General features: G+C 50.5%; 2 protein-coding genes across 7 annotated transcripts in view; both read left to right on the plus strand.

The window, feature by feature from the left end:
• The window catches only part of stard9 (StAR-related lipid transfer (START) domain containing 9), a 40,582-nt gene extending 25,545 nt beyond the window's left edge, over nucleotides 1-15,037 (plus strand). For all 4 annotated transcript variants that reach the window (XM_084684096.1, XM_084684104.1, XM_084684110.1 and 1 more), the window contains 16 exons: nucleotides 1-126; nucleotides 950-1,032; nucleotides 1,242-1,303; nucleotides 1,972-2,162; nucleotides 2,327-2,813; nucleotides 2,948-9,997; nucleotides 10,092-10,292; nucleotides 10,463-10,646; nucleotides 10,784-10,930; nucleotides 11,104-11,203; nucleotides 11,327-11,490; nucleotides 11,661-11,725; nucleotides 11,917-12,119; nucleotides 12,534-12,613; nucleotides 12,905-13,063; nucleotides 13,305-15,037. In XM_084684096.1, the coding sequence (XP_084540222.1) occupies nucleotides 1-126; nucleotides 950-1,032; nucleotides 1,242-1,303; nucleotides 1,972-2,162; nucleotides 2,327-2,813; nucleotides 2,948-9,997; nucleotides 10,092-10,292; nucleotides 10,463-10,646; nucleotides 10,784-10,930; nucleotides 11,104-11,203; nucleotides 11,327-11,490; nucleotides 11,661-11,725; nucleotides 11,917-12,119; nucleotides 12,534-12,613; nucleotides 12,905-13,063; nucleotides 13,305-13,406 (9,404 nt within the window). In that variant the 3' untranslated portion in view covers nucleotides 13,407-15,037. The remainder of the gene's footprint in view (nucleotides 127-949; nucleotides 1,033-1,241; nucleotides 1,304-1,971; nucleotides 2,163-2,326; nucleotides 2,814-2,947; nucleotides 9,998-10,091; nucleotides 10,293-10,462; nucleotides 10,647-10,783; nucleotides 10,931-11,103; nucleotides 11,204-11,326; nucleotides 11,491-11,660; nucleotides 11,726-11,916; nucleotides 12,120-12,533; nucleotides 12,614-12,904; nucleotides 13,064-13,304) is intronic.
• Nucleotides 15,038-15,467: 430 nt separating this feature from the next.
• sptb (spectrin, beta, erythrocytic) overlaps nucleotides 15,468-23,909 on the plus strand; it is a 37,472-nt gene continuing 29,030 nt past the window's right edge. Inside the window, exons 1-2 of one of the 3 annotated variants that reach the window (XM_084684141.1) lie at nucleotides 15,468-15,764; nucleotides 20,311-20,572. In XM_084684141.1, the coding sequence (XP_084540267.1) occupies nucleotides 20,413-20,572 (160 nt within the window). In that variant the 5' untranslated portion in view covers nucleotides 15,468-15,764; nucleotides 20,311-20,412. Of the gene's footprint in view, nucleotides 15,765-20,310; nucleotides 20,573-23,004 lie in introns of those variants that run through there. The other 2 variants (XM_084684152.1, XM_084684131.1) reach the window with 2 other exon arrangements.

Consider the following 23,909-nt stretch of genomic DNA (forward strand, 5'->3'; position numbering starts at 1 on the left):
TGCTGCAGGGCGGTGCCACCTGTGAGATAGAGAACCAGGGCGGGGTCGTGACCCTCAGGCCACTGCCAGGGAGCGCCTGCATGGTCAACAACAGGGAGGTCACCAAGCCCTGCAGACTGGCACAAGGTCACTCTCACTCTCTCTCACTGTCTCTTTCTATCACACTCTATCACCCTCTCTCCCCTTTACCTATAGTAACAGTGCTCTATCCGATGGTCTCTGTGTGTGTGTATAGTAACAGTGCTGTTTCCAATGGTCTCTGTGTATGTATAGTAACAGTGCTGTATCTGATGGTCTCTGTGTGTCTATAGTAACAGTGCTGTATCTGATGGTCTCTGTGTGTGTATAGTAACAGTGCTGTATCTGATGGTCTCTGTGTGTCTATAGTAACAGTGCTGTATCTGATGGTCTCTGTGTGTCTATAGTAACAGTGCTGTATCCAATGGTCTCTGTGTGTCTATAGTAACAGTGCTGTATCTGATGGTCTCTGTGTGTCTATAGTAACAGTGCTGTATCCAATGGTCTCTGTGTGTCTATAGTAACAGTGCTGTATCCGATGGTCTCTGTGTGTCTATAGTAACAGTGCTGTATCTGATGGTCTCTGTGTGTCTATAGTAACAGTGCTGTATCTGATGGTCTCTGTGTGTCTATAGTAACAGTGCTGTATCTGATGGTCTCTGTGTGTGTATAGTAACAGTGCTGTATCTGATGGTCTCTGTGTGTGTATAGTAACAGTGCTGTATCCGATGGTCTCTGTGTGTCTATAGTAACAGTGCTGTTTCCAATGGTCTCTGTGTGTCTATAGTAACAGTGCTGTATCCGATGGTGTCTGTGTGTCTATAGTAACAGTGCTGTATCCCATGGTCTCTGTGTGTGTATAGTAACAGTGCTGTATCTGATGGTCTCTGTGTGTCTATAGTAACAGTGCTGTATCCCATGGTGTTTGTAGGGTCAGTGATCACTCTGGGAGGAGTCCACAAGTTCCGCTTCAACCACCCAGAAGAAGCGGCCGTCCTCAGAGAGAGGAGGAGGGTAGGTATTCTTCCGAGCCCGCGCTGGCAGTGACAGCCCCATGATCGGGTTGCCTGTGCGGTCCGCGGATACCTGAGAAGCCAAGCCACTGCAAAAATCACAACAATCAGCCATACGAATGAGATTTGAGGATGGGGACGATGAGTCATGATTATCATGAGGATGACGTTGCGTTTGAGGATGACGGTTTTTGATCGTCCCCTCCGCAGGCCAGTGAGGGAGCGCTGACCTGCAGCTACGGTGACCTCCAAACCCTCACCTCGGATTCCAGGTAAAATCTAGGAGAAGACAATGCAGTGTGCCTGTGTACGGCTCATAATGTACGGCCTTCAAATAACCTGGGGCATGCATGTTTGGCCGTACATATTTGATGTGCTGTACTTGCACTAGATACTGTGGAACTAAGGCTTCAGGCATATCGCTCTCAAAGAAGAGAGAGCGAGAAACGAGGGCGAGAGAAGATTCTGAGGGAAAATGAGAGGGCGAAAGAGAGGGAGGGAACGTAAAGAGCTCACTTCAGTCTCTCCTGGAACAACACGGTTTGTTGTTTACAAGACAGATTCGGCCGTTACTTAGTTACAGCATAGAACGCTGTGTTAAACTCAGCAACAGGAACAGTCCTGTAAACCTTGCCAGGCAGCCACACTAGCCTCCCAGGTCTTTATCATGCAAATCCTTAAGGCTACAGGCATCTAACCTCAAACAGCTCTTTGGTAAGATCTGTAGATTGGTCAAAATGTTTGTTTAGGAGATTTATTTAAATCATCTGATATTTGTAGTAAAAGTAGCTGCACTTATTGTACCAAAGTGTCTGTAATTGTCTATTTACATTTGTTAAATTGTATTTTATACAGTGTAAACGATACTTAAGTGTATTTAATGATATTGCATACAGGTGTTTAACATGTGATACCTGTTTGGTGTGTTGTTTGTCCACAGTGTTGCAGGTGAGCTCCAGGGTCAGCCTGGTGCCGGGCTAGCCCCCAGCGAGAGGCCTCTCCCCAGGCAGAGACTGGAGGAGCAGCAGGGCTACGTGGAGAGCCTGCGCCAGGAGATCCAGGCTGAGCAGAGACGGGCTGAGAGAGACCTGGAGAGAGAGCAGGCTCACCTGAGACAGCAGCACGCCGAGAGTGAGCGCTCACCTCGTCCCCCATCCGTCACACCTCTGTACTGTAAAGTCAAAGTTAGACTGGACATACAGATTGTAATATTCTGTCATATCGATGCTGATGTTTGCCCTAATGCTACAAATGGCTTCGGTTTATATCCTAGTTCAAGTGTTTTGTTCCTACAGTCCAACAGTGGATCCAACAGGAGACGCAGCGCCTGGCAGCAATAGAGGAGAGGGCGACTCAGGAGTTTGGTGTCCAGACAGACTTCTCCATCTCCACCCCATACCACGGGACCTTGGAAGACACTGGGGGTCCTGGGGAGCCCAGGGCAGGGCCAGTGCCCCCTTCATCCAAGGCGGTGGGCGCCCGTAGGAAGGCGGTGCAGGAGGAGCTGTTGAAGCACCACGCTCTCCGCCGGGCAGAGAGCCGCGTCCGGCGGAAGAGGCTGCACTACCAGCTGGAGAGGATCACCCGGAAGCGGGATCTTCTGGAGGCCAAGAGGGAACTGCAGCGCCTGGAGAAGGTTCTTCCCCCAGGTGCAGACAGCCCTGGGTCCCCTGAGCCGGGCTCGCCCCCCCGCTCCAGAGGATGGCTCCCGCTCCTGCGCAGGCACTCCTTCTCGGCCGACCTCCTGTCCCGCCTCTACCCTCGACACGTGCCCGTCTTCAGGTCGGCAACGCGTGGAAACCTCCAGATGGAGCTGTTCACACGCTCACCTTTACTAGTTGACCACGTTCAACACAAGTGTTCTGAGTTTGTAGTCGTGTAAATAGTTTGCCTTGTCTTTTTTTCCACCCCAACAGCCACTTCCTGAGGAGAAATACATCGGTTGAGCTGCCCCCAGTGTCTGCAAGCGGCAGGAAATGGCTGTCTGACGAGTGTCTCCCCCGCGAGAGGCCCAGGAGTCGCTCCTGCACCGCGTCGCCCTCACACAGCCAGGGCGGCACAAGCCGAGGCCGCTCCTCGGAGAACCTGGCCCAGACGATCCCAGCAGAGCTTCCCTTAGCTCAGCCCTGCAGACCCCGTCCGGAGAGGAAGCCCCTGCTGCCCAAACGGGGACTCCTGTTCAGGGCCAATCAGAATCCAGCCTCAAGCCAGCAGTCACTTCCTGGACCTGCTGCACAGCCAATTAGAAATCTGAAAAGTGGACCAGCAGCAGACGGGTCCGGCCCCCAGAAGGCTCTGTGTAAGGGTGTAAGGGGTCTCCCCCGTGGTAGCAGGGGCCTAGATACCCTAAGGAAGGTGTTCTCTCGCTCCGTGGGTCCAGGGATCAAGACCGCCCTAGCCAGGGTGTTCCGGAAGCCTCCGTCAGGAGTGCAGTGCGGAGGCAGGAAGTCCAGGGCGGGGGGCAAGATCTCAGGCCGTCTTGGCTGGAGACAGACCAGAGGCAGGCCCACGGGGGACTCGAAGATGAGCAGGAGCAGCATGAAGGTGACGGTGTCGTGCGAGGAACTGGACCAGAGGACTCTCTCCCGGGCTCCAGGACAGAGACGCTGGCACAGCGCCGAGACCCTGATGAGCCAGACCTGCCGTTGGGTGGAGAGGCAACAGGGACTGGACGGATGGGTGGAAGTTGAAAACGAGGGAGAAGAGGAGGAGGAGGAAGGCTCCTCGGACTGCGACAGCATTTTCTCTCTGGACTCCCTGTCGTCGGCCTACGCCACAGCGCTGGCAGAGCAGCTGAGGCAGGAGGAGATGTTCCACAGCGAGGCGGAGAGTGAAGACAGCCAGATGTCTAAGGACTCCCTGGCTGTGGAGGATAGAGGGGAGCACCACACATCTAGACTGGGGCTGAGGCAGACAGTTGTCCCCAAACACACAGTGGTGGCCTTACATCCACGTGTGGGACAGAATATGACCTCCGAGGTTCTGTCTAGGTCAGAGACGGACACGACTCCCAATCGTCCTGAAATGCCTGCTGAGGCCTACTGGAGTCAACATGGCCACCCTAAAGCTCGAGTGAATGGTGAAACTGGAGCCACAGGGGGGGCAGTTACCCAGAGACCACCAGCAACAGAGCTCAACGACACAGCCTCTAAGAGAAGTGAGGAGTGTGGGAAGAGCCCCTTCCTGGCGAGTTACAGCCCTCGTTCTCTCAGTAGCTGCAGTTTAAGGGAACCAGAGACCTTGCTAGCGCTCACGGATGCTTGGTCCTCCACCGATGCAGCAGACAGTCCCAGAATGCACAGGGGCTCCCTGGCCCAGAGGAAGAGAATGGTATTTAGTGCTGTGAACAGCAGCAGCTGCAGCCCTAGTCCCACCAGTGTGGGACTCTCAGACAGCCAGAGCAGATCTGGAAGCTATAGCTCTGTGTCTACCGAGGGGGATCATGTGACTGTGGAGGAACACAGACTTGAGGTTTCAGAGGGGAGCCTAGATACTCTGGATTTCCCTGATTGTCAGTTCCTCTCAACCCCAGAGCGTCTAACAATGGCAGTTAGTCTGGAACCAATGTGCATGAGACAATTTGAAGGACTCTCCCAAACTATGGGGAACATAGACAATGTAGGTGGCTGCCAAATTATTGAGAAGGAGACTCTCTTACAAGAGCCTGGCTCTAGTACTGACTGTAAGAATGAGAATATCCTTTCAGCATCACAGCCTACAATGTCAAATGAGCCCGGAACACCGCAGGTGTCAGTTCTTGCTGATGTGTCTCCTGAAAGAGCTCCAGAAATAGCCACAGACATCAATGTGTTTTCCTCAGGTCATCAATCAAAAGCTGTTTTGTTGCCTTCCTCTGAAAATGAAGGTAAACCGTTGAGCGAGGTGTTTGACATTGGAAGTGTCTCGAATGCTTCCTGTGAAGACAATGAGCTATGCAATGTAAAGAAAGTTAGCGTGAAAGTGAAAGACACAGAGTCATGCGAGGTCACAAATACCAAAGACATGTTACTTAACAGTGACAAAATTCGGCAAAAGCTTGAAACCAAAAAGCCTGACAGCCAGTGTGCACAACCAGAGCAGGAAGCTCTTAAACCAACTAGTAAAAATTCCAGGAAGAGAAACCAAGTCAATCAGGATTCTTTTGTCGGCAGCTTGAAAATACCAAAGAGGAGCAATGAAGGGGACCTGGTAACGTTGTCCTCTAGTCCAGTCAAAACCATCGTAGCAGTTGGTCCTGACAACGATCACAATGGCAGTGAAGGGAAATTGTCTGTCTTGGCAAGTAATAACCTCAGGTTTCCCCAATCAAACAGGCAGGACACACCAACTGAAGTGTCAATGGCAGTGCCGGGGACCACATCCAGTGAACATGAAAGGCCCTGTGAGCAGTGTAAAGATGCTGTGTGTGACTGTAAATCCGGGGGCGTGGGTGGCCATAAGGGCATTCTTTCAGAAGATGGGGGAGTAACTTTGAAGAGAGAGGGAGAGAGAAATGAAAGAGAAGACGTTGAAAGCCGGGGGGACAAACCACAGACTGATAGACAAAGGAGGGAGAGAGAGAAAATATCCCCGCCACTGCCTAGAGACAGGGACAGTAGCGAGCTCGACCGGAGGATCTCAGAAGTTGTGATAGAGCACATGAAGATGCCTCTGACAGATGGAGGTGTTTCTAAAAGTGATGTGGAGATGGAGAGTGAAAACATCACATGCGATCCATCAACCAGCCAGGTGGCCATGGTGCATCCTTCCCCAGCTGTAGCTGCTAATCTTGCTTCTGCTTTGTTCGAAAAACCTCTAGACTATTCAGAGTGGCTTACAAAAGACACCAGAACAGACCAGACAGTAACAAGCTACAGAGAGATTGGAGAGTCCTCTACACTCATCAAAAACTATTCACAGCGTTCAGAAAACATCCACCCTTTTCCTCTTGTTAGTCTGGACATAAGTGATGGATCAGCAGAGACGTTACAGGGGAACGAAGGAGGAAATGCTACTCAGACATGCACCGACCATCAAAGCTCTGTTGATATTCAAATTGACCAGAGGGGAAACCAACATGTAGATGTGGTCAGTTCATCTTCACCGAAGTTCAGCACTGGAGATTTAGATCTGAATGCTGGAAGGATTCACCGAGGAGAGAATAATAAACCAGCCATGAGTGAGAGGGTTGAAATTGTACACCAGATTCAGAATACAAATGATTGTTTTAGAACAACATTGTTTCATCCAGATAAGGATCCTCCTCCTGCACAATATTTCACTGTTGATTGCAAAAAGATTCAGGTCCAGACTATAAATCCTGACAGTGACATTATACAGCCGAGCCACCATCACAAACCCTTTACCCTACAGGGGGGGGAATTTTCTGGGGATGTTTCCACCTCAGCCAGGGAATGCTCTAAGCCTCAGGAAGTTTTGGCCCAACCAAAATCAACAAAACTTCCAAAAAATTCAACTACTTTACTGATAGCTCTGGAATTGTCATCTGATAAGTCAAATAGTAGTCAATATTCACCAGACAAACATGGGAATCAGAGTAATCCAAATGAGTCTTTAGATGGTCCTGGTCCTGAAACTTTAAATCCACAAATAAATAGAAATCACCCTGGTCACCAAAGAGACATAAACCTTAGTCAGCCATTGCTTGCTCCTCAGTCCATCTATCCACAAACTCAATTAGATAATGCCCCTCATTGTTGCGTGAATGTTGGTCCTATCAATCAAGCCAATATGAAGGATGATCAATACCGGCTTGGGAAACGGCTGACTGTTGGGTGCTCCAAGAATAACATTGCCCTCACTCTCAGACAACTGGACAAAAATGAGGAAGTGTCAGTGACGAATCAACTCCTGACCAAGTCTCCTGTGATAACACCAATGGAGAAGTCTCTGCCTGGGATAGCTTCATCTCCCAACATACCACAAGGAAGTAGGGATGGTAGCATAAAAATATTGGCTGATAGTTGTGGAGATTACAAATCCAAAGAGGGAAATACCAAGGCTAATTGTAAACAGAGCCATTCTATTGGCGCCAGCAAAAAGGGAAAGTCAAAGAGGTTCCGAAGGGTTCAGGCTCAAATCCTGCCTAGTTCCTCATCAGACTCGACTCTCAAGTCTTCTTCAGATGAAGAGGAGAACATCAGAGTTAACCGAAACAGGTGCTCGCCAACATCGAGGCTAAAGCTTGGCTCTCATAGAAGTGGACAGCCAGACGTCGCTCTAGTTAGCGGAGTAGCCGTTGCCTCATCAAAGCCCAACGTTACAACCATTAAGGAAACTTTTCGAGCGAGTGGTAGACGTGGAAGGGATTCCGGAGTCTGTGTGTCCCAGAAAGAGCATTGCGTGAAGGCACAATCCCTTCACGTGATTGAGGTGGAGAAAAGAACCGGTCGAGAGAAAGCCGTGCTCACTAGTATGGCAGAGAGTGAAATGTTGTCTTGCACTCCAAAGCCCAGGGATTCGCCAATGCACTTTGCCTCAAGTGACATCAACCCTTTTGTTCACCAATGGCAGGGTGAGGACGCAGATCAAAGGTGTTACAAAACGCCAGCCTTTGGAAGTGCAGCAGACCTAACTTGCAAATCTCCCTTGCTGAACAATGTTGAGAAACACATAACCAGATGCTGCAGTGTGGACAATGGTTTGAATGTGCAGAACTCTCCTTTCAACTCCCACCTCAGCACTTACGCAAACAACAAGGGTCTCTCCAGCACCCTGAGCAGCATTGAGGACTTCCAAGAACCAACCTCCCACAATTCTCAGCTCAGCCCAGGAAGCCATGGCTCCTGTGTCAATCACCAACCCCCTAACATGACAGAAGCCGTCAGGAGCAATTCCTCACGTAACAGTGTTTCTGTTGGGTTGGGGACCAGCTTGGGCCAGGTGGATGAGATCATGCTGGTGTACTCCTCTGAACAGGAGTCCCAGACCGGTAGACCTCAAGCCTGTAGCACGACGAGTGACCATGGCACCCAGACTACTGGGGATGTCGGAAAGAGAATCCGCCATCGAAGGAGCAGCACTCAGGTACCCCAGTCCACCAGGGTTAGAGATGCTAGCAGAGAGTCCAACACCTGGGCTAGCCTCCAGAACATGTCTGAGCATCTCTCCCAGCTGATCCACAGTACCTCTGACCTTCTGGGGAATGTCCAATGCATGAGGAACGGGGATGTCTTGAAACGTAGCCCGAGAAACAGTCCGCGACATGTTCAAGTGTCACATTGTTACTCCAAAGATCAGACCAAAAGAGACTGTTCAACCCAAACAGCAGTAGACATTGGTATTCAGACCGAAAAGACTCCAACGCCTGTGCTGAACGAAATGTCTGTTTACCAATATCCATCCATTGAGAGATCAAAATCCCATGAGGTCAATGTGATAGTCAAAGTGATTGGTTCAGAAGTTCTCAATGTCTCTCAAGAAGATAACTCTGCGTGTCGAGACAGAGTTCAGACCAAGACAGATGATAAGATCCAAAGCATGCATGACCTGAGAACAAATGGCTCTCCTACAGTCAGAGGATCCATCTGTCAACAAGTTGGCGCCCCACACAAAGTTTTGTCCATGGAGAATGTTGTCCATTGTCCCAATCAACCAAGATCTGCTGTTCGCTCAGACCCCTCAACCACCCTTAAACCAGAGCTCTCCCCCAGAAGCATTAGAATCTCTGAAATCCTGAGTAGCTCCTTCCAGGAAGGCAGCCAGGAGAATTTGAACATGTGTGCCAACACTGAAGTTTGCTCTGTAAAACAACAACAGCAACAAACGGTGATATACGCTGACCGTGCTTCTTCCCCCATCCTCACTGTGGGAGTCAGGCCAGGCCAGAGGAGAGAACAGACTGTACAACTTCACAAGAAACACCAAACACCCAAATTGCATCATGGAAATAAAGATCCAATGAACAATAAAAAAGCTTGCTGGTCTACGCCCTGCCTCAATCTCCTCGTCAGTGAACGTCGAACGTCCCTGCCTTTAACGGATCGTGGTGAAATGTGTAAGCTAGATTCTAGTGACAGTTCCCTCAGTAAATCAGAGTCTGTATCACTTGAGAATGTAAGTGAACTGAGACATTCAAGTACCAAAGAAACGGAGGAATGCTCAGTCAGTTCATCTGCAGATAATGAAAGTAGATGTCCAATGAAAGAACTAAGAGACACCACCTTTTCCAACCCTACCAGGCTAAAGACCTCTTGCCAAAGTCTGCGATGGCCCATATCTTCCCTTTCCAGTAATGGAATAACCATGCCGAACCACACCCCTCTCACAAGACAGTCGGTTACGTCCCGACAAGAAGGAACACCGGTTACTACCCTGGAACACCTCCAGAGCTACAAGCGGAGGAATACAGAGTTTCACCACAGGGAATTAGAAGATCCAGGGGAGTACCACGACGGTGGCTATGACCCCACCCCGATCAGTAAGAGGACTATCCAGCTTCAGGAGGATGACCTGATGTCGCTAGCTCCGAGCGAGTGCAACACAGACGTCCTGGTGAACATAAACCCCATCGGTAACACGTCCCCACAGCCTGAGCACGGTCTGGTGCCTGACGACCTGCCGATGCACAACAAGTTCACCAACTGGTCCGGGATCAGTCACCAGCTTGCAGAGAGACGGAGCAGTAGCACAAACAAACCAGCTGCGTGTCCACCCAACAATCCTGAGATGAGGAGGAGGAGCCAGGCGAAGTGGGATGAGATGGACAGCAAGCATGGTTCAAGCCTGGGTCCAGAGAACCTGGGCTCGAGGGATGGGAAGAGTAGGGAGATCGAGAGACTGCGGAAGGAGAGGGAGCAGGTTATGTCTACCGTGCATCTCAACATGAATCCACACCAGCTAACTGTGGAGCTGACCGAGGCAAAGCTGCACTACGGTCTGGGCGAGACAGACACTCTCCTGAAGATGCTGTCTGGATCCAGAGAGGAACCCTCGTCTGTCCCCTCAAACCAGCAGCTCTACGATGGGTAAAACCTGAATGTTTTCCAATTGGATCAAGACATGCGTGATGGTCATGAGTATACCATTTTAGACGATTCAACCTCTTTGCTCTCTTCCCAGACACAGGAGGAGTATTGAGGGTCTGAGGCAGGAGAGGGAGGCCCGGCTCCAGACCTACCGTCGGGCCCGCAGCCTCAGCCCCAGGAAGCACCCCCGCTCCCCTCCTCAGGAAGATCTCACCTCCTCTAGAGTCTCCGCCCTGCCCAGCCGCCGCAAGGACTACTTGCAGCAACTTCGCCAGGAGGTGGTTGACAGCACCAGGTATCTTGTGTCGTTGAAATGATGGATATATGTCTGTCTGGACTGGGCATAATCCAAATGACGATACTTGTTGTTTAATCCCTCGCTACGATAATAAAGGATCTCGAGTCAAAATGTGAGTTCTTTTGTTTCTCAAATTTGTTGCCCACTTTTTTTTGGTCTTCTCCCAGGATTCCAGATCCACGGCGAGGAGAGGATCATTACCCGTCTGAGATTGAGCAGCTGCTGCGTGACTACGGCCGTGCCCGAGAGGAGGCCAGGACGGAGATCGCCCAGGCACGGGAACGCCTCAGGGAGAGAACGGAGCAGGAGAAGAGACGTTTGCAGCAACAAGCTCTCTCTCAAGTGGTCAAGGTTAGCTCCAGAAGCTTCCAAATCTTAACGGATGAAACAGACAAATGTCTCCCTTCCTAAGGTTTGTCAGTCTGTCAGTCTTCCTTCCAAACTTTCTCCAACATGTCCCCCCCTCTCTACTGGTATCTGCCCTGTAGGATGACTTGCGTCATCGGACCCGGATCAGCAGCAGTACTCTGTGTACCGGGTCGAGTCTGAGCCTGTCCTCAGGACCAACCTCAGGCTACAACAGTGGCAACACCACCCACCTGAAAGACGGCTGCAGACCCACGCTCACTGTACAGGTACAGACACTTGCCTTCACTGGATAGAATCAAATGAAAGTTCCAGACACTTCTAGAAAGTTCTAGATTGTTCGATTGAATCTGAGATGCCAACCACCGAGGAGGTTCTAGCTTTCAACCAAAAGATTCAAATGTAAGATTGGTTTCAAATGGTGTCTGTTTCGTCTCGTCAGGCCCCGGGAGTCCATGAAGATGGGCTGAGTTCCAGGGCTCGTCCACCTCTGGCGGGTTCTCAGGGAATTAGGAGCCAACGTGCCTGGCTATCTGTGCAGGGTGAGGAGTCTGGGCGCTGGGGAGGGACACCCTCCCCCCAGCCTCTTTGTACAGTACAACACAAGGATGGAAGATGGCGAAGGAAATACATATGTTTGATTCCAAACATTGGTTTTCTCCTAGATGTTCGCCTTGACCCTGGGGTCCTGACCTTTGATCCTCTGATGTCATCGCCATCGTCGCCTACCTCCCTACGCCAGCGCACCGCCTCGTTTGGCTCCTCCTCCTCCATCTCCACAGCCTATCAGGACATCACGTCTTGCCTGCTTGGCCGAGCGTTGGCTGAGGTAAAAATACGATGCATGACCTTCCCCTCAGGATCCTTTTATCCCCCTGTTATGTCGAGGCTTGTTCATTGTTTGTACATGATTCTCATCTTCAGTCCATGAATGATGGATGTAATGTAAGTGGATGTATTCTATGACCTGTCATTAAGTAGCTTGTTTTGTTTCCCTAGGTGCGCTTGGCTGCTGGCGGGGACATAGGGAACTTGGTGATGGGCAAAGCCACTGCTGGATGGAGGTGACTTAAATGATGTCTCTCATATTTTATTCATGTAAATGTGTCAATTCACAACGATGATCTAGTGTCCTATTCTGTATTGATCACCTCTCTATGTCTCTCTCCCTCTCCTCTCTCCCTCCCTCGTTCTTTATCTCCCTGTATGGCTCTCGTCCTTTCTTTGTCTCTTACTCTCTCTTCCTGCTCTCTAGGTATCAAGGTAGTGAGCGAGGGGTCCAGGCCTTCCACCGGCCCTCATCCAGCCCGTCCGTGCATGGCTTCCTGGGGGCAGCGGAGCTAGACAGGCCCCTGGCCAGCTTGTGGGGCCTGGTCAGAGAGCCTTCCAAGACCCACCTCCTGCACCTGTCCGTCCGCTCAGCCTGGACACGACCACTAGATGGCAGCACTCAGCTGGGTGAGTCAGCCACCCACCTGCCTAGTGGAGCTTATGATACAGGCTTTTCAGACTTCCATACTGTAGCTATCTACCATTGGACGGTTACAAGTTCCAACTTCTTGGGACGTACAGGTCCACCTGCCTTGTTAATGCTATCGACACTTATCTTGATAAGTCTGTCTGTGTCCCATCTCTCTCTCATCATGGTGTGTGTGTGTGTCTCATCCCCTCTCTCTCTCTCATCATGGTGTGTGTGTATGTGTGTCTCTTCCCCTCTCTCTCTCTCTCTCTCTCTCTCTCTCTCTCTCTCTCTCTCTCTCTCTCTCTCTCTCTCTCTCTCTCTCTCTCTCTCTCTCTCTCTCTCTCTCTCTCTCTCTCTCTCTCTCTCTCTCTCTCTCTCTCATCATGGTGTGTGTGTGTGTGTCCCTCCAGTGTACCTGGTGACAGACCCGTCCTCCTGCCATCTGAAGCAGCCCAGAGACTTCTGCTGTGTCAGCACCGAGGCCAGACAGGTCTGTGCTGTCACACTCCCTAACAATCCCCGACAGGAACACCTCTGTGTCTCCTTTACTTAGGTCCCTCAAAGAAGTCCTTAAGAGCTCTTATTGGAGGGATAGGTTTACAACCCTCCTGGAGAGATACCCTCCTGTAGGTCCACACTCCAACACGGCTCCTGGAGAGATGCCCTCCTGTAGTTTTACACTCTAACACAGCTCCTGGACAGATACCCTCCTGTAGGTTACACTGGGTTTCCAGGAACAGTAATTCACACGACCCGCTAACGTTGTCCTCCTATCTCCCAGGGCGACCTGTGTGTGCTGGCCATGCAGTCTGTGTTTGAGGAGTCCCTCCCTCGCCCCAGCATGGACGTCGTCCGCGGCGAGATGTTGCCCAGCGCCTGGCTCCTTCAGCCAATCACACGTGGCGGCAGAGAGGTTGTCCGTGTCATCTTCCTGCTCCAGGTGAGACCGGGTGGTTGTGTAGCAGCTGGTGTTGAGTGTTGTGCCTGATACATTATTTTCGTTTACCAGTCCCTTCTTTTCCTTCTCTCTCCCTCTTTCTCTACCCTCTCTTTCACCTCCACTTTTCTCTCCATCTTTCTCTCCCTCCACCCTCTAAACCTTCCTTCTCCGTCTTCCTACGCCTTCCGCCTCTCTCTTCCGCCCCATGTAACCTTTCCCTCCATCCCTCTCTCTCCTGTAGGTGGACCTCGGCAGCCCCTCCATCCCCCAGAGAGTTCTGAACGCGGTTGCCAGGAGACAAGCATCGGCCATCGCTGAGTTGGACGCCATCTGCTTGCTATGACACTCCACGAGCGAACAGACACACGTAGCATGGAGCACTGAGACTAAACACCCAAGTGGGGGACCGCTCTCGCTTTCAATTTGCACCCAACTTTATTTACTTGACTTCTTTTATTTCCATGAAGAGCACTGATGTTATGTTGATCTTGTGATCATGCAGTTTTTTTATATGGAGTGACTATTTTTTCATAAATTCCTTTTTTTATTGTGTATTTCTGTGTTATAGGTATTTGTTAAATGTGTGTATAGTAGTACAACTGTACATAAGCTTGTAACAATTCTAGTCTTGCCAAAGTTTGAGAGGTCTATATCAAAGACCCATATGTCTTATATGGGTATCAAGGTACAAATGTAAAGTTCAGAAACTTTATGTACGACCATGTTTGTTCTAGTCAAGCACTAAGCCAGTTGAAAACACCAATCTGCTATATAATCTGTGCTAATTAGCGTATCAGATGGCTCAGTAAATGGTATCTCTTAATTCATAATTTATGGATGTGTTTCTCCTTTCTGGTGGTGACCTTTCACCCCTCCGGGGCAGTCCCAGATACGGCCCTCTCCACCCCCGTAGTGTTACTGCAACCTCTGACAAGGCTGACCCCTGCGTGCGTCCCATTCCAATCCCCCTTCTGTTGAAAACACTGATTTTGTTGAAATAAGTGTAAGTCTCCACTTCCACACTCGTTTGTGGAGTATCTGTCCATCCTGTTAGGGAGTCTAATCTATCTGTACTGATAGCTTTGTGTCGACACGTCTCCGGTTACCAAGGTGATGTTTGGTCACCCTGGTATCATGTGTTGATGTCACCTATCAGAGCATCAGTGGCTTACACTCCCTGCACTGAGCGGAGACACTCAAGGGGTTTTCTATGATAACTATTTCTGTGGTAAAAGAGGGGTAAATAAATTGTTGTAGTTAAGCTACATGAAGGGTACATGTATTGATGGTAACACCCACATTTGCATAAGAGCAGTCAGGAGGATTTGCGTTCTCATCAGTGTGTATTTATTCTTTGTCTGTTATTTATTTCTGTTTCCTCTGTTTCCTGTTGACTCCGTGCTTTTTAATTAGGACTTTTGTTTCGGATGTAGAGTGGAAGACAATGCAATGCTTGAAGTTTATAGTAGTTATTAAATTAACCGTTAATGCTAGAATTGTTTATTTTGATTTATTGCACAAAGCAAAGAATGCAATGAGTAATTTAGTTTTCATTTTATTTTTATTATGTTGTACAATGTGGAGACTATGCAGATAGTTTATCTTCAGTATCGTTATCAGTTATATATCCATGCTGGGTTAGACCCAGTACTTAAGCCATACATAATGTATATTAATGACAATTTAAGTCAAGATTGTTGTTGATTGTCTAGCAGTTCCCATGGGAACCAAATAATAAACTGAAGGATAATGTTTCTCCTGGGAAAGCAAGGAATTAGCTAAATTAAAACCATTTGTAATAATTGTGTTTGGCTGCACATTTTGTAAAAGTATAGGCCTAAGTGCCTTTTCTACCATGTTGAAATCTATGATTATTTATGCCTTGTTATGGTTATAACCTCTGTGTGTGTTTTCAACGAAATGCAATCTATCTGCATATGTTATTTTCTTGAATATAGCCTACATATTTTTCAAGGTTGTTTTGTCAGAATTACTTTATTCCAATACGCCACCAGAATACTGGAGCTTCGTGTTTGTTCTATGCACCTTCATAAGATATCATGCTTTACTACATTCACTAGTGCAATATACACACGCAGTACATTTGACAACTACATGAAGTCTTAGAACTTTGTATCTTGACAACAAAAAACTTTCCACTGAACGGTCGTATAACCTGCAAATGCAGTCAATTGACTGCAATGCCTTTTAATTAACACATACAAGTGCTATCCTAGTGTATTTAATTGCTGAAGTCAACGTAACCTGTCAATGGGAAACTCGGTAGCAGTCTCGTCAGTAGAGGTGACATTTCTGTGATGGGCGGGGGTGTCGGTGTGTTACGATTAGATGCAGGCAGACGGGCGTCCGGGGTGGGGGCGCTCTGAAGTGTGTCTGCCATTTAAAGTCACCCGCTCATGACAGGAATGTCCGTCCCCTTGCGCGCAGAGATCATGTACATGTAGATGCGTCCAGTTTATTTTTAACGCGCAGGGTGGGTCAAACTCTGGCTGTCGGGAATGACCGTGGTGTATGCGGCGGCTTTCTATCTCTACCCCTCTCCCGTGCCCCTCTCCAGGACCATACCCTCCGCGTGGAGTCCGCAACCGTGACCCGTTACTGCCCGTTTCAATGGGATTATAATTGACAAAGGGACTTTAAAACACCGTCATTTCAGTCGCAGTAACTGACTCCAGAGAAGGTGAGTGTCTTGTGGAAAGTTCTGTTGGGGCAGCTACATGGGGTTTATAAAGGTTGTTACTTAAAAAATACTTGATATGAGTAATGTTAGATCAAGTTGACAGTTTCATGGTTGCCCTTAAAGTAACATTCCCCGGCCGGTGAGGGTTATGAATGAGAAAAATTCCAGTGTGTAAGGCAACCAATGTCTAATTTTGTCACCACCTGTTGCTTCCGTGCAAAAACAACGACCTGTGCCAAATACCTCACTAGAAGATGTATTACTTGGTACATTTATTGTGCTAGTTTTGTCGTCCAGGATAGATTTTTTGGGGGGTGATGAATAGTTTTTGGTGTGTATTTGGTGATTGGCAGTGATCTTTGAGACCATCCACTGTAGGCCTCAATGTAGCCAAATGTTCAGACAGTTATGCGTCCTAGGGAGTCTTAACCGTCCTGCTGACTATTCCGCGCGCTCTAGAAATGCGTTTTCACCTTCTTCTTCACGTCTCATACAATACGTTTGTTTTTATTTGATCCATTCCCGGTTACGTTTTTCTTTCAAAACATCATATTGTACACTTTATACGTACGTTTTTATAAACTATTTCTACAAATGTGTTTTTGCAATATCTACATTACTCGTGTCCTTGGCTTTACCTCAGGATACAATTTAAAACAGCCTAATTATATTGACAAGATCATTTATTGACATGGAAAGTGGTAAGGCCTCTCTATTGCTTCATTTGCTTGTAGACTTGTAGAATGGAAGGCAATTTTGAGGTAACCTAATAGGGAAACTGTATCAGGGCACTCAAACTCTCTATTGCTGTCTCTTTCTCTCTCCCGCTCCCTCTGTCTCACTCTATTTCTTTCTCAGTCACTCCCTCACTCCCCCTCTTTCATTCTCTATCTTCCTTTGCCAAACAAAGCACCTTCAATATCAGTGAATGAAGCCAACTGCATGCCGTCAAATTATGTGCAAGTTTTCAGAGTTCCCCTTAAAAGGGAAAACCTGCGCACCCTAGTGTAACTATTCCAGCAGTCTGAACGTGAGTGACTGTAAACACTTTCCAGAACGACGTTATTATCGACCTGCTCTCTCCTCCATAGTGACCCCTCTCAAGATCAAGCCGAGTATTGTAATAGTGGATACCAGATCAGATACTACAGTGCCCTGGGATATCTTACCCAGTAATGGATCTGACTCGTGATTGATGTGAAAGCATGCAAGCTGCTGGGTTCAGTGGTGTGGCTGGGGGTGGGCTGTCTGGTATCTCTTGGCTATGTGTGTGGAGCAGCAGCAGTCACTGTAGATGCATGAGCTCATAGAGGGCTTGGAGTAGAAGGAAAGGGAATAGGTTTACACATCTCTCTCTCTCTCTCTCTCTCTCTCTCTCTCTCTCTCTCTCTCTCTCTCTCCCTCTCTCTCTCTCTCTCTCTCTCTCTCTCTCTCTCTCACACTCTCTCTCTCTCTCTCTCTCTCTCTCTCTCTCTCTGTCTCTCTCTCTCTCTCTCTCTCTCTCTCTCTCTCTCTCTCTCTCTCTCTCTCTCTCTCTCTCTGTCTCTCTCTCTCTCTCTGTCTCTCCCTCTCTCTCTCTCTCTCTCTCTCTCTCTCTCTCTCTCTCTCTCTCTCTCTGTCTCTCTCTCTCTCTCTCTCTCTCTCTCTGTCTCTCTCTCTGTCTCTCTCTCTCTCTCTCCCTCTCTCTCACTTTGATCTAAGGAACAGCAGACACCATGTGGTTCTCTTGATGGATTTATTAATGAAGTAACATTGTTCTGTTTGTGAGAGTCATGGGTTGGAATCAACTCCAAGTGGGTGCGTGTATCACATGACCTTGAGACATCCATAAGTGCCTCAACGGTTTCCTGTTCTGATGGACTAAGCACCTCCTCAGGCTTCTCTGCCATGTCTCTGCTGCCAGTTGTGACAGCTGCTCTAGAGAGAGTCCCAGTAAAGCTGGGCACCTCCTAGCCATGCAGAGACTGCCCAGCTTCACTGGGCACCTCCTAGCCATGCAGAGACTGCCCAGTGAAGCTGGGCACCTCCTAGCCATGCAGAGACTGCCCAGTGAAGCTGAGCACCTCCTAGCCATGCAGAGACTGCCCAGTGAAGCTGGGCACCTCCTAGCCATGCAGAGACTGCCCAGTGAAGCTGGGCACCTCCTAGCCATGCAGAGACTGCCCAGTGAAGCTGGGCACCTCATAGCCATGCAGAGACTGCCCAGTAAAGCTGGGCACCTCCTAGCCATGCAGAGACTGCCCAGCTTCACTGGGCACCTCTTAGCCATGCAGAGACTGCCCAGTGAAGCTGGGCACCTCCTAGCCATGCAGAGACTGCCCAGTGAAGCTGAGCACCTCCTAGCCATGCAGAGACTGCCCAGTGAAGCTGGGCACCTCCTAGCCATGCAGAGACTGCCCAGTGAAGCTGGGCACCTCCTAGCCATGCAGAGACTGCTCAGTGAAGCTGGGCACCTCCTAGCCATGCAGAGACTGCCCAGCTTCACTGGGCACCTCCTAGCCATGCAGAGACTGCCCAGTGAAGCTGAGCACCTCCTAGCCATGCAGAGACTGCCCAGTGAAGCTGGGCACCTCTTAGCCATGCAGAGACTGCCCAGTAAAGCTGGGCACCTCCTAGCCATGCAGAGACTGCCCAGTGAAGCTGAGCACCTCCTAGCCATGCAGAGACTGCCCAGTGAAGCTGGGCACCTCCTAGCCATGCGGAGACTGCCCAGCTTCACTGGGCACCTCCTAGCCATGCAGAGACTGCCCAGTGAAGCTGAGCACCTCCTAGCCATGCAGAGACTGCCCAGTGAAGCTGGGCACCTCCTAGCCATGCAGAGACTGCCCAGTGAAGCTGGGCACCTCCTAGCCATGCAGAGACTGCCCAGTGAAGCTGAGCACCTCCTAGCCATGCAGAGACTGCTCAGTGAAGCTGGGCACCTCCTAGCCATGCAGAGACTGCCCAGTGAAGCTGAGCACCTCCTAGCCATGCAGAAACTGCCCAGTGAAGCTGGGCACCTCCTAGCCACGCAGAGACTGCCCAGTGAAGCTGGGCACCTCCAAGCCATGCAGAGACTGCCCATTGGAAATGTAGTTGCACCGTACAGCAGCTATGACCCTCCTCTCCGACACTTTGGATACAAGTGTCAGCTACATTTCAAACTGTATCGCTCTGTACGCACAGGAGAGTGTGCATAGATGCGTACTGGAGCGGAGTGTGCTTAGCTAGCCCTGGCGTGTAGGAGCCGTGTGTGTGTGAGGTCTCCACAGGTTGTGTGCGAGGTGATAAGGGGATCCCCAGGGTGGGCGGAGGGTCCCTGGGCTGATAGTGAACCTCTGCAGGGGACTGATACACACAGGAGTTGTAGGAGGAGGAGCAGGAAGAGGAGGGAGGTCTATTCCAACGTACACGCTGTACACGGGCCTCTTCTTTGAATAACGGACGCGCACGCGGCACCCAAACACGCGCGCACCCACTCAGACGCACACACACAGACACACCCAGGACACAAACCTGAAACCTGAATCCCACTATGAACTACCGTTCTACATCTACCGTTAATCTACACAACTAGCCCAATAGCCCCGAATTACATTTCTGCACTTCAGCAGAGCACCACAAGAGGGTGGTCTCACATTGAGTCGTGGGTGAACATTATGGCTCACAGATTCCCTTCACAACCAGCCCTTGAGGAGCACTGTATAAACATACCATTATAACCAGACAAAAAACACAAACAGAGTGGAGAGCTGCATCATTTGAGGGGAGGGAAGGGTTTGTTTGTCACGAGAGGGGTTCCCCTCCCCCCGAACACGAAGATAAGGCAGGCATGCTTGACACAGATAGAGCTATCTTAGTGGCTAACCTTCACTCGCCATTCAACCCTGAGAACACACACACACACACATACTCCGCACACACACACCCTCCGCACACACACGCACTCTCCGCACACACATACACCCGCTCACTACACAACACAGTGACAGTTGGGGGGGGGGACATGTCGTGCTCAAAATGGACTCAAGGGATTGGAGGACTGGGGTTGTCGGTTTGTGGAGCCAAAATAGATGGAAAAGGTTATAAATCCAAAAATGCGAGTAAGCTAGTGGCTTTCCCTGACCTATGTGAATTGTTGATGGTGGTTATTAATAGTACGAGACGCTTCTATCCAAAGACATGTACGGGGAGGTGGGGGGGGGGAGGGGGGGGTATTGACTGAAGAACCTCTTCTTCTTCAGTTCAATGATCTACCCCAAAGCTGGACTCATCTCCCTGTGCAGCTAGTGAATTTTTTGCACTTTTTCCCGACCTTCTGTCTGAGAAACACTTCCTCTCGCTGTTCAATATGGACTCATGCGCATTTAAAATAGCTTTATTAATAGTTCATCTATTTAATCTTACTGACCGAAGCTCTTTATCAGTGAGACGACGAATCTGTAGAACGCTCAGATCAGCCTGCTCCCTCAATGTAGAGAATCCCAACCATGCTGGTTCTTTATAAAGCTGCATATAAATACCCGTGGTAATAACTGGCATGCGTGTGTTTTCCTCTGTGTGTCAGACCCCTCTCCTTTCCTTGTGTGTGACCCTGCCCCCACTCCCTCTCCGGTCCCTCCCAGAGCACCCAAGCACGCAGCCGTGCCCCGCCCCCCCCCGCGCCAAGATGGCCGACGCCGTGGCAACCACCATGGACTTTGACAACGTGGAGATCACGCAGCAGTACAGCCGTATCAACACGCGCTTCGAGCTCTCTGATGAGGAGCTGGACAACGACAACAGCTCCGCCCGCCTCTTCGAGCGCTCGCGCATCAAAGCCCTGGCAGGTGAGACTGGTACTTCCTGTTTACATGTGATGGGCTGGGCTTCTGACAGGTTAGATTAGTACTTCCTGTTTACATGTGATGGGTTGGGGTTATGACAGGTTAGAGTAGTACTTCCTGTTTACATGTGATGGACTGGGCTTCTGACAGGTTAGATTAGTACTTCCTGTTTACATGTGATGGGTTGGGGTTATGACAGGTTAGAGTAGTACTTCCTGTTTACATGTGATGGACTGGGCTTCTGACAGGTTAGATTAGTACTTCCTGTTTACATGTGATGGGTTGGGGTTATGACAGGTTAGATTAGTACTTCCTGTTTACATGTGATGGGCTGGGCTTCTGACAGGTTAGATTAGTACTTCCTGTTTACATGTGATGGACTGGGCTTCTGACAGGTTAGATTAGTACTTCCTGTTTACATGTGATGGGTTGGGGTTATGACAGGTTAGAGTAGTACTTCCTGTTTACATGTGATGGACTGGGCTTCTGACAGGTTAGATTAGTACTTCCTGTTTACATGTGATGGGTTGGGGTTATGACAGGTTAGATTAGTACTTCCTGTTTACATGTGATGGGCTGGGCTTCTGGACAGGTTAGATTAGTACTTCCTGTTTACATGTGATGGACTGGGCTTCTGACAGGTTAGATTAGTACTTCCTGTTTACATGTGATGGACTGGGCTTCTGACAGGTTAGATTAGTACTTCCTGTTTACATGTGATGGGCTGGGCTTCTGACAGGTTAGATTAGTACTTCCTCTGTACATGTGATGGTTTGGGGTTCTGACAGGTTAGAGTAGTACTTCCTGTTTACATGTGATGGGCTGGTTAGGAGACAGTAGTGTATATGTTGATTATGTCAAAGCAGCAGCATGTAGGCCTCCCCTGTTCTGTCTGGCATGTCTCGCGGCGCATGAGCCCCACACCCCCCCGTAGGCCTGCGCCCCCTCAGCCCCCCGCTAGCTGCTGGGATCACTTGCACATTCCTAGAATGCCCCAGTGGGATGGAGCTGGACAGCTGCCCTCCCTGTGGACCCTCCATAGCTTGGATCTCTGGGATGAGCTCATCATATGTGACCCACCTGTGGGGCTTCTGTCCCCGGGGGGAGGGAGGGGGTGACACCTGGGCCGGGCCAGGGGGGAGGGAGGGGGTGACACCTGGGCCGGGCCAGGGGGGAGGGGGGTGCTGGGGGAAATATGCATTATGGGAACAGAGTTTAAAGGTTGGGGGGTCACATATCTCGAAAGCCTCTGCCAGTCGAGGGCTCGGTAAGAATGTGCAGCAGAATGATGCCCCTGGGTAATCTGGGACTGGTAATCTGGGACTGAGGTGGGAGAGAGAGAGAGAGCGTAGACAGAGAGAGAGAGAGAGAGAGAGAGAGAGAGAGAGAGAGAGAGAGAGAGAGAGAGAGAGAGAGAGAGAGAGAGTGTACAAGAGAGGATAAATGTGAGTGTGCATGTTGTGTGTGTGTGTGTCTATGGTCTGAGACAATGGGAGACTTTACCTGTCTGCTAGGCTCTAGCTGCTTGGCCCCACGCCCCGCTCCCTGCTCCCCTCAGAGCAGACATGAGTCAGCATCTCTCTGCTGCTCTCTGTCTCGGAGGTCCCTGTCTCTTTAAGAGCGGTGAGCTGCTCTGTGTGAGAGCTGGCTGCGTGGTGTTGTGCTGCTGTTGCTCCCGTGTTTCACTAAGCAGTCCATTTCCTGTCAGCGAGAGAGAGGGAAAGAAGAGGAGGGATGGGATGAGAGAGAGACAGGGTGATGGAGAGAGGGAGGGATGGAGAGAAGTGGAGGGCGTGAGAGAGGGATGGAGAGTAGGATGTAGAGATAAAGGGCGAGAGAGAGGAGAGATGGAGAGAGAGATGGATGGAGAGAGGGGGTGAAAGAGAAAGAGCGCGAGCGAGAGAGAATGGAGGGTGAGAGAGTCATGAAGAAAGGTATAGAGAGAGCGAGAGAAAAAAGAGGGAAAGAGAATATATACATGGTAGAGAGAGGGAGACGGAGAGAGAGAGGAGGAAGAAAGAGAAAGATCGCAAGGGTGTATGTGTAAGTAAGAAAGTATGTGTGTCAGAGCAAGACAAAGAAATGGGTCTAATGCGTAGCTATTGATTTACAGCTTGTCATCACAGAAACAGGTATTCATCTGAGCATTGTTTGAAAGCCCATAGAGGCCAGCCACACAACGCACAGCAGCGCTCATGACAACACATACACACTCCCACACAAATGCACTGCTCATGTGATTTAAATTTAGATAAGACACACACGCTTTCATCTCCGGAACACTCTTCTAGGTCAGGCAGTCCTGTGTGAGTCGTTTCGGCCCCCCCCCCCCCCCACTCCCCACCCCACACCGCTCCGCCTCCCCTCCAGTGATGTCACGGCTGCGTGGGGTTGTTTTGACGAGGGAGGGAGGAAGGCAGGGGGGGAGGGGGGAAGGATGACATATCCGTCAGGAGCACACGTGTGCAGCCAGGGACATACTGTATGCATGACTGGGACGCTGGAAAACCACTCTGACCTGAGCTGAGCTGAGGCAGACTGGGAGACGCAGCACAGCTTCGACGCAGAGAGACCGGGGATCGGAAAGACGGAGGGAGAGAAAGACAGACGGAGCGAGAAAGAGAGGGAGGGAGCGGGAGATCGCGCCAGACGGAGAGGGGAAAGGGAACAGGAGGAGAGGAACAGCAGCTCGAGCGAGAACGCGGGAGCGAGAGAGAAGGAACGAGGGAGAGAACCGGAGAAAGGAGGGGAGTGTCAGCTCCCAGCTCCGGGGGGCGCCTCAGCACAATAGAAGCGAGATGAGCAGCCCGTGTCTGCTGCGAGCCGTCCCTGCTCCCCTCAGCCAGCCCCGGCTCCGAGAGGTCAACATCAGCCTGAAGAGCAGCCGGGACAGCGCCCCCACCAGGACCAGCGGCCCGGGCCGGGAGCCCGGCATTCGGCCTCCGGCCCCAGGGAAGGAGGCCTCTCCGCGGGCCAGTCTGAGCAGTGGCACCGGCATCAGCCGCAGTAAGAGCACCCCTCCGGTCCACCGGGCCCAGCGCACCGATGCCAGGAAGACGGGCCGGGCCGAGGGTCGAGGCAGGCTGGAGCCACAGCACCAACCAGAGAGGAACGGGACCCTCTTGGTCATCCCTCCGCCGGGACCGCCCGCTGGGATCTGTCCCCTCCCCTCGTCCTCCTCCTGCACCCAGGGACGGCACCAGCCCTCTCCTCCGCGTCTCCCCCCTCCATCCTCCTCGAACTCCTCTTCCAGGAGCATGAAGAAGGCACGCTGGCTTAGTTTCAGCACGTCCAACATCTGCTTCAACACCATCCTGGACGGACGCTTCAGGCAACTGCA

Source organism: Hypomesus nipponensis, chromosome 3 (genome assembly GCF_054491055.1).
Source record: "Hypomesus nipponensis isolate SF chromosome 3, ASM5449105v1, whole genome shotgun sequence".
Taxonomy (NCBI): Eukaryota; Metazoa; Chordata; class Actinopteri; order Osmeriformes; family Osmeridae; genus Hypomesus; species Hypomesus nipponensis.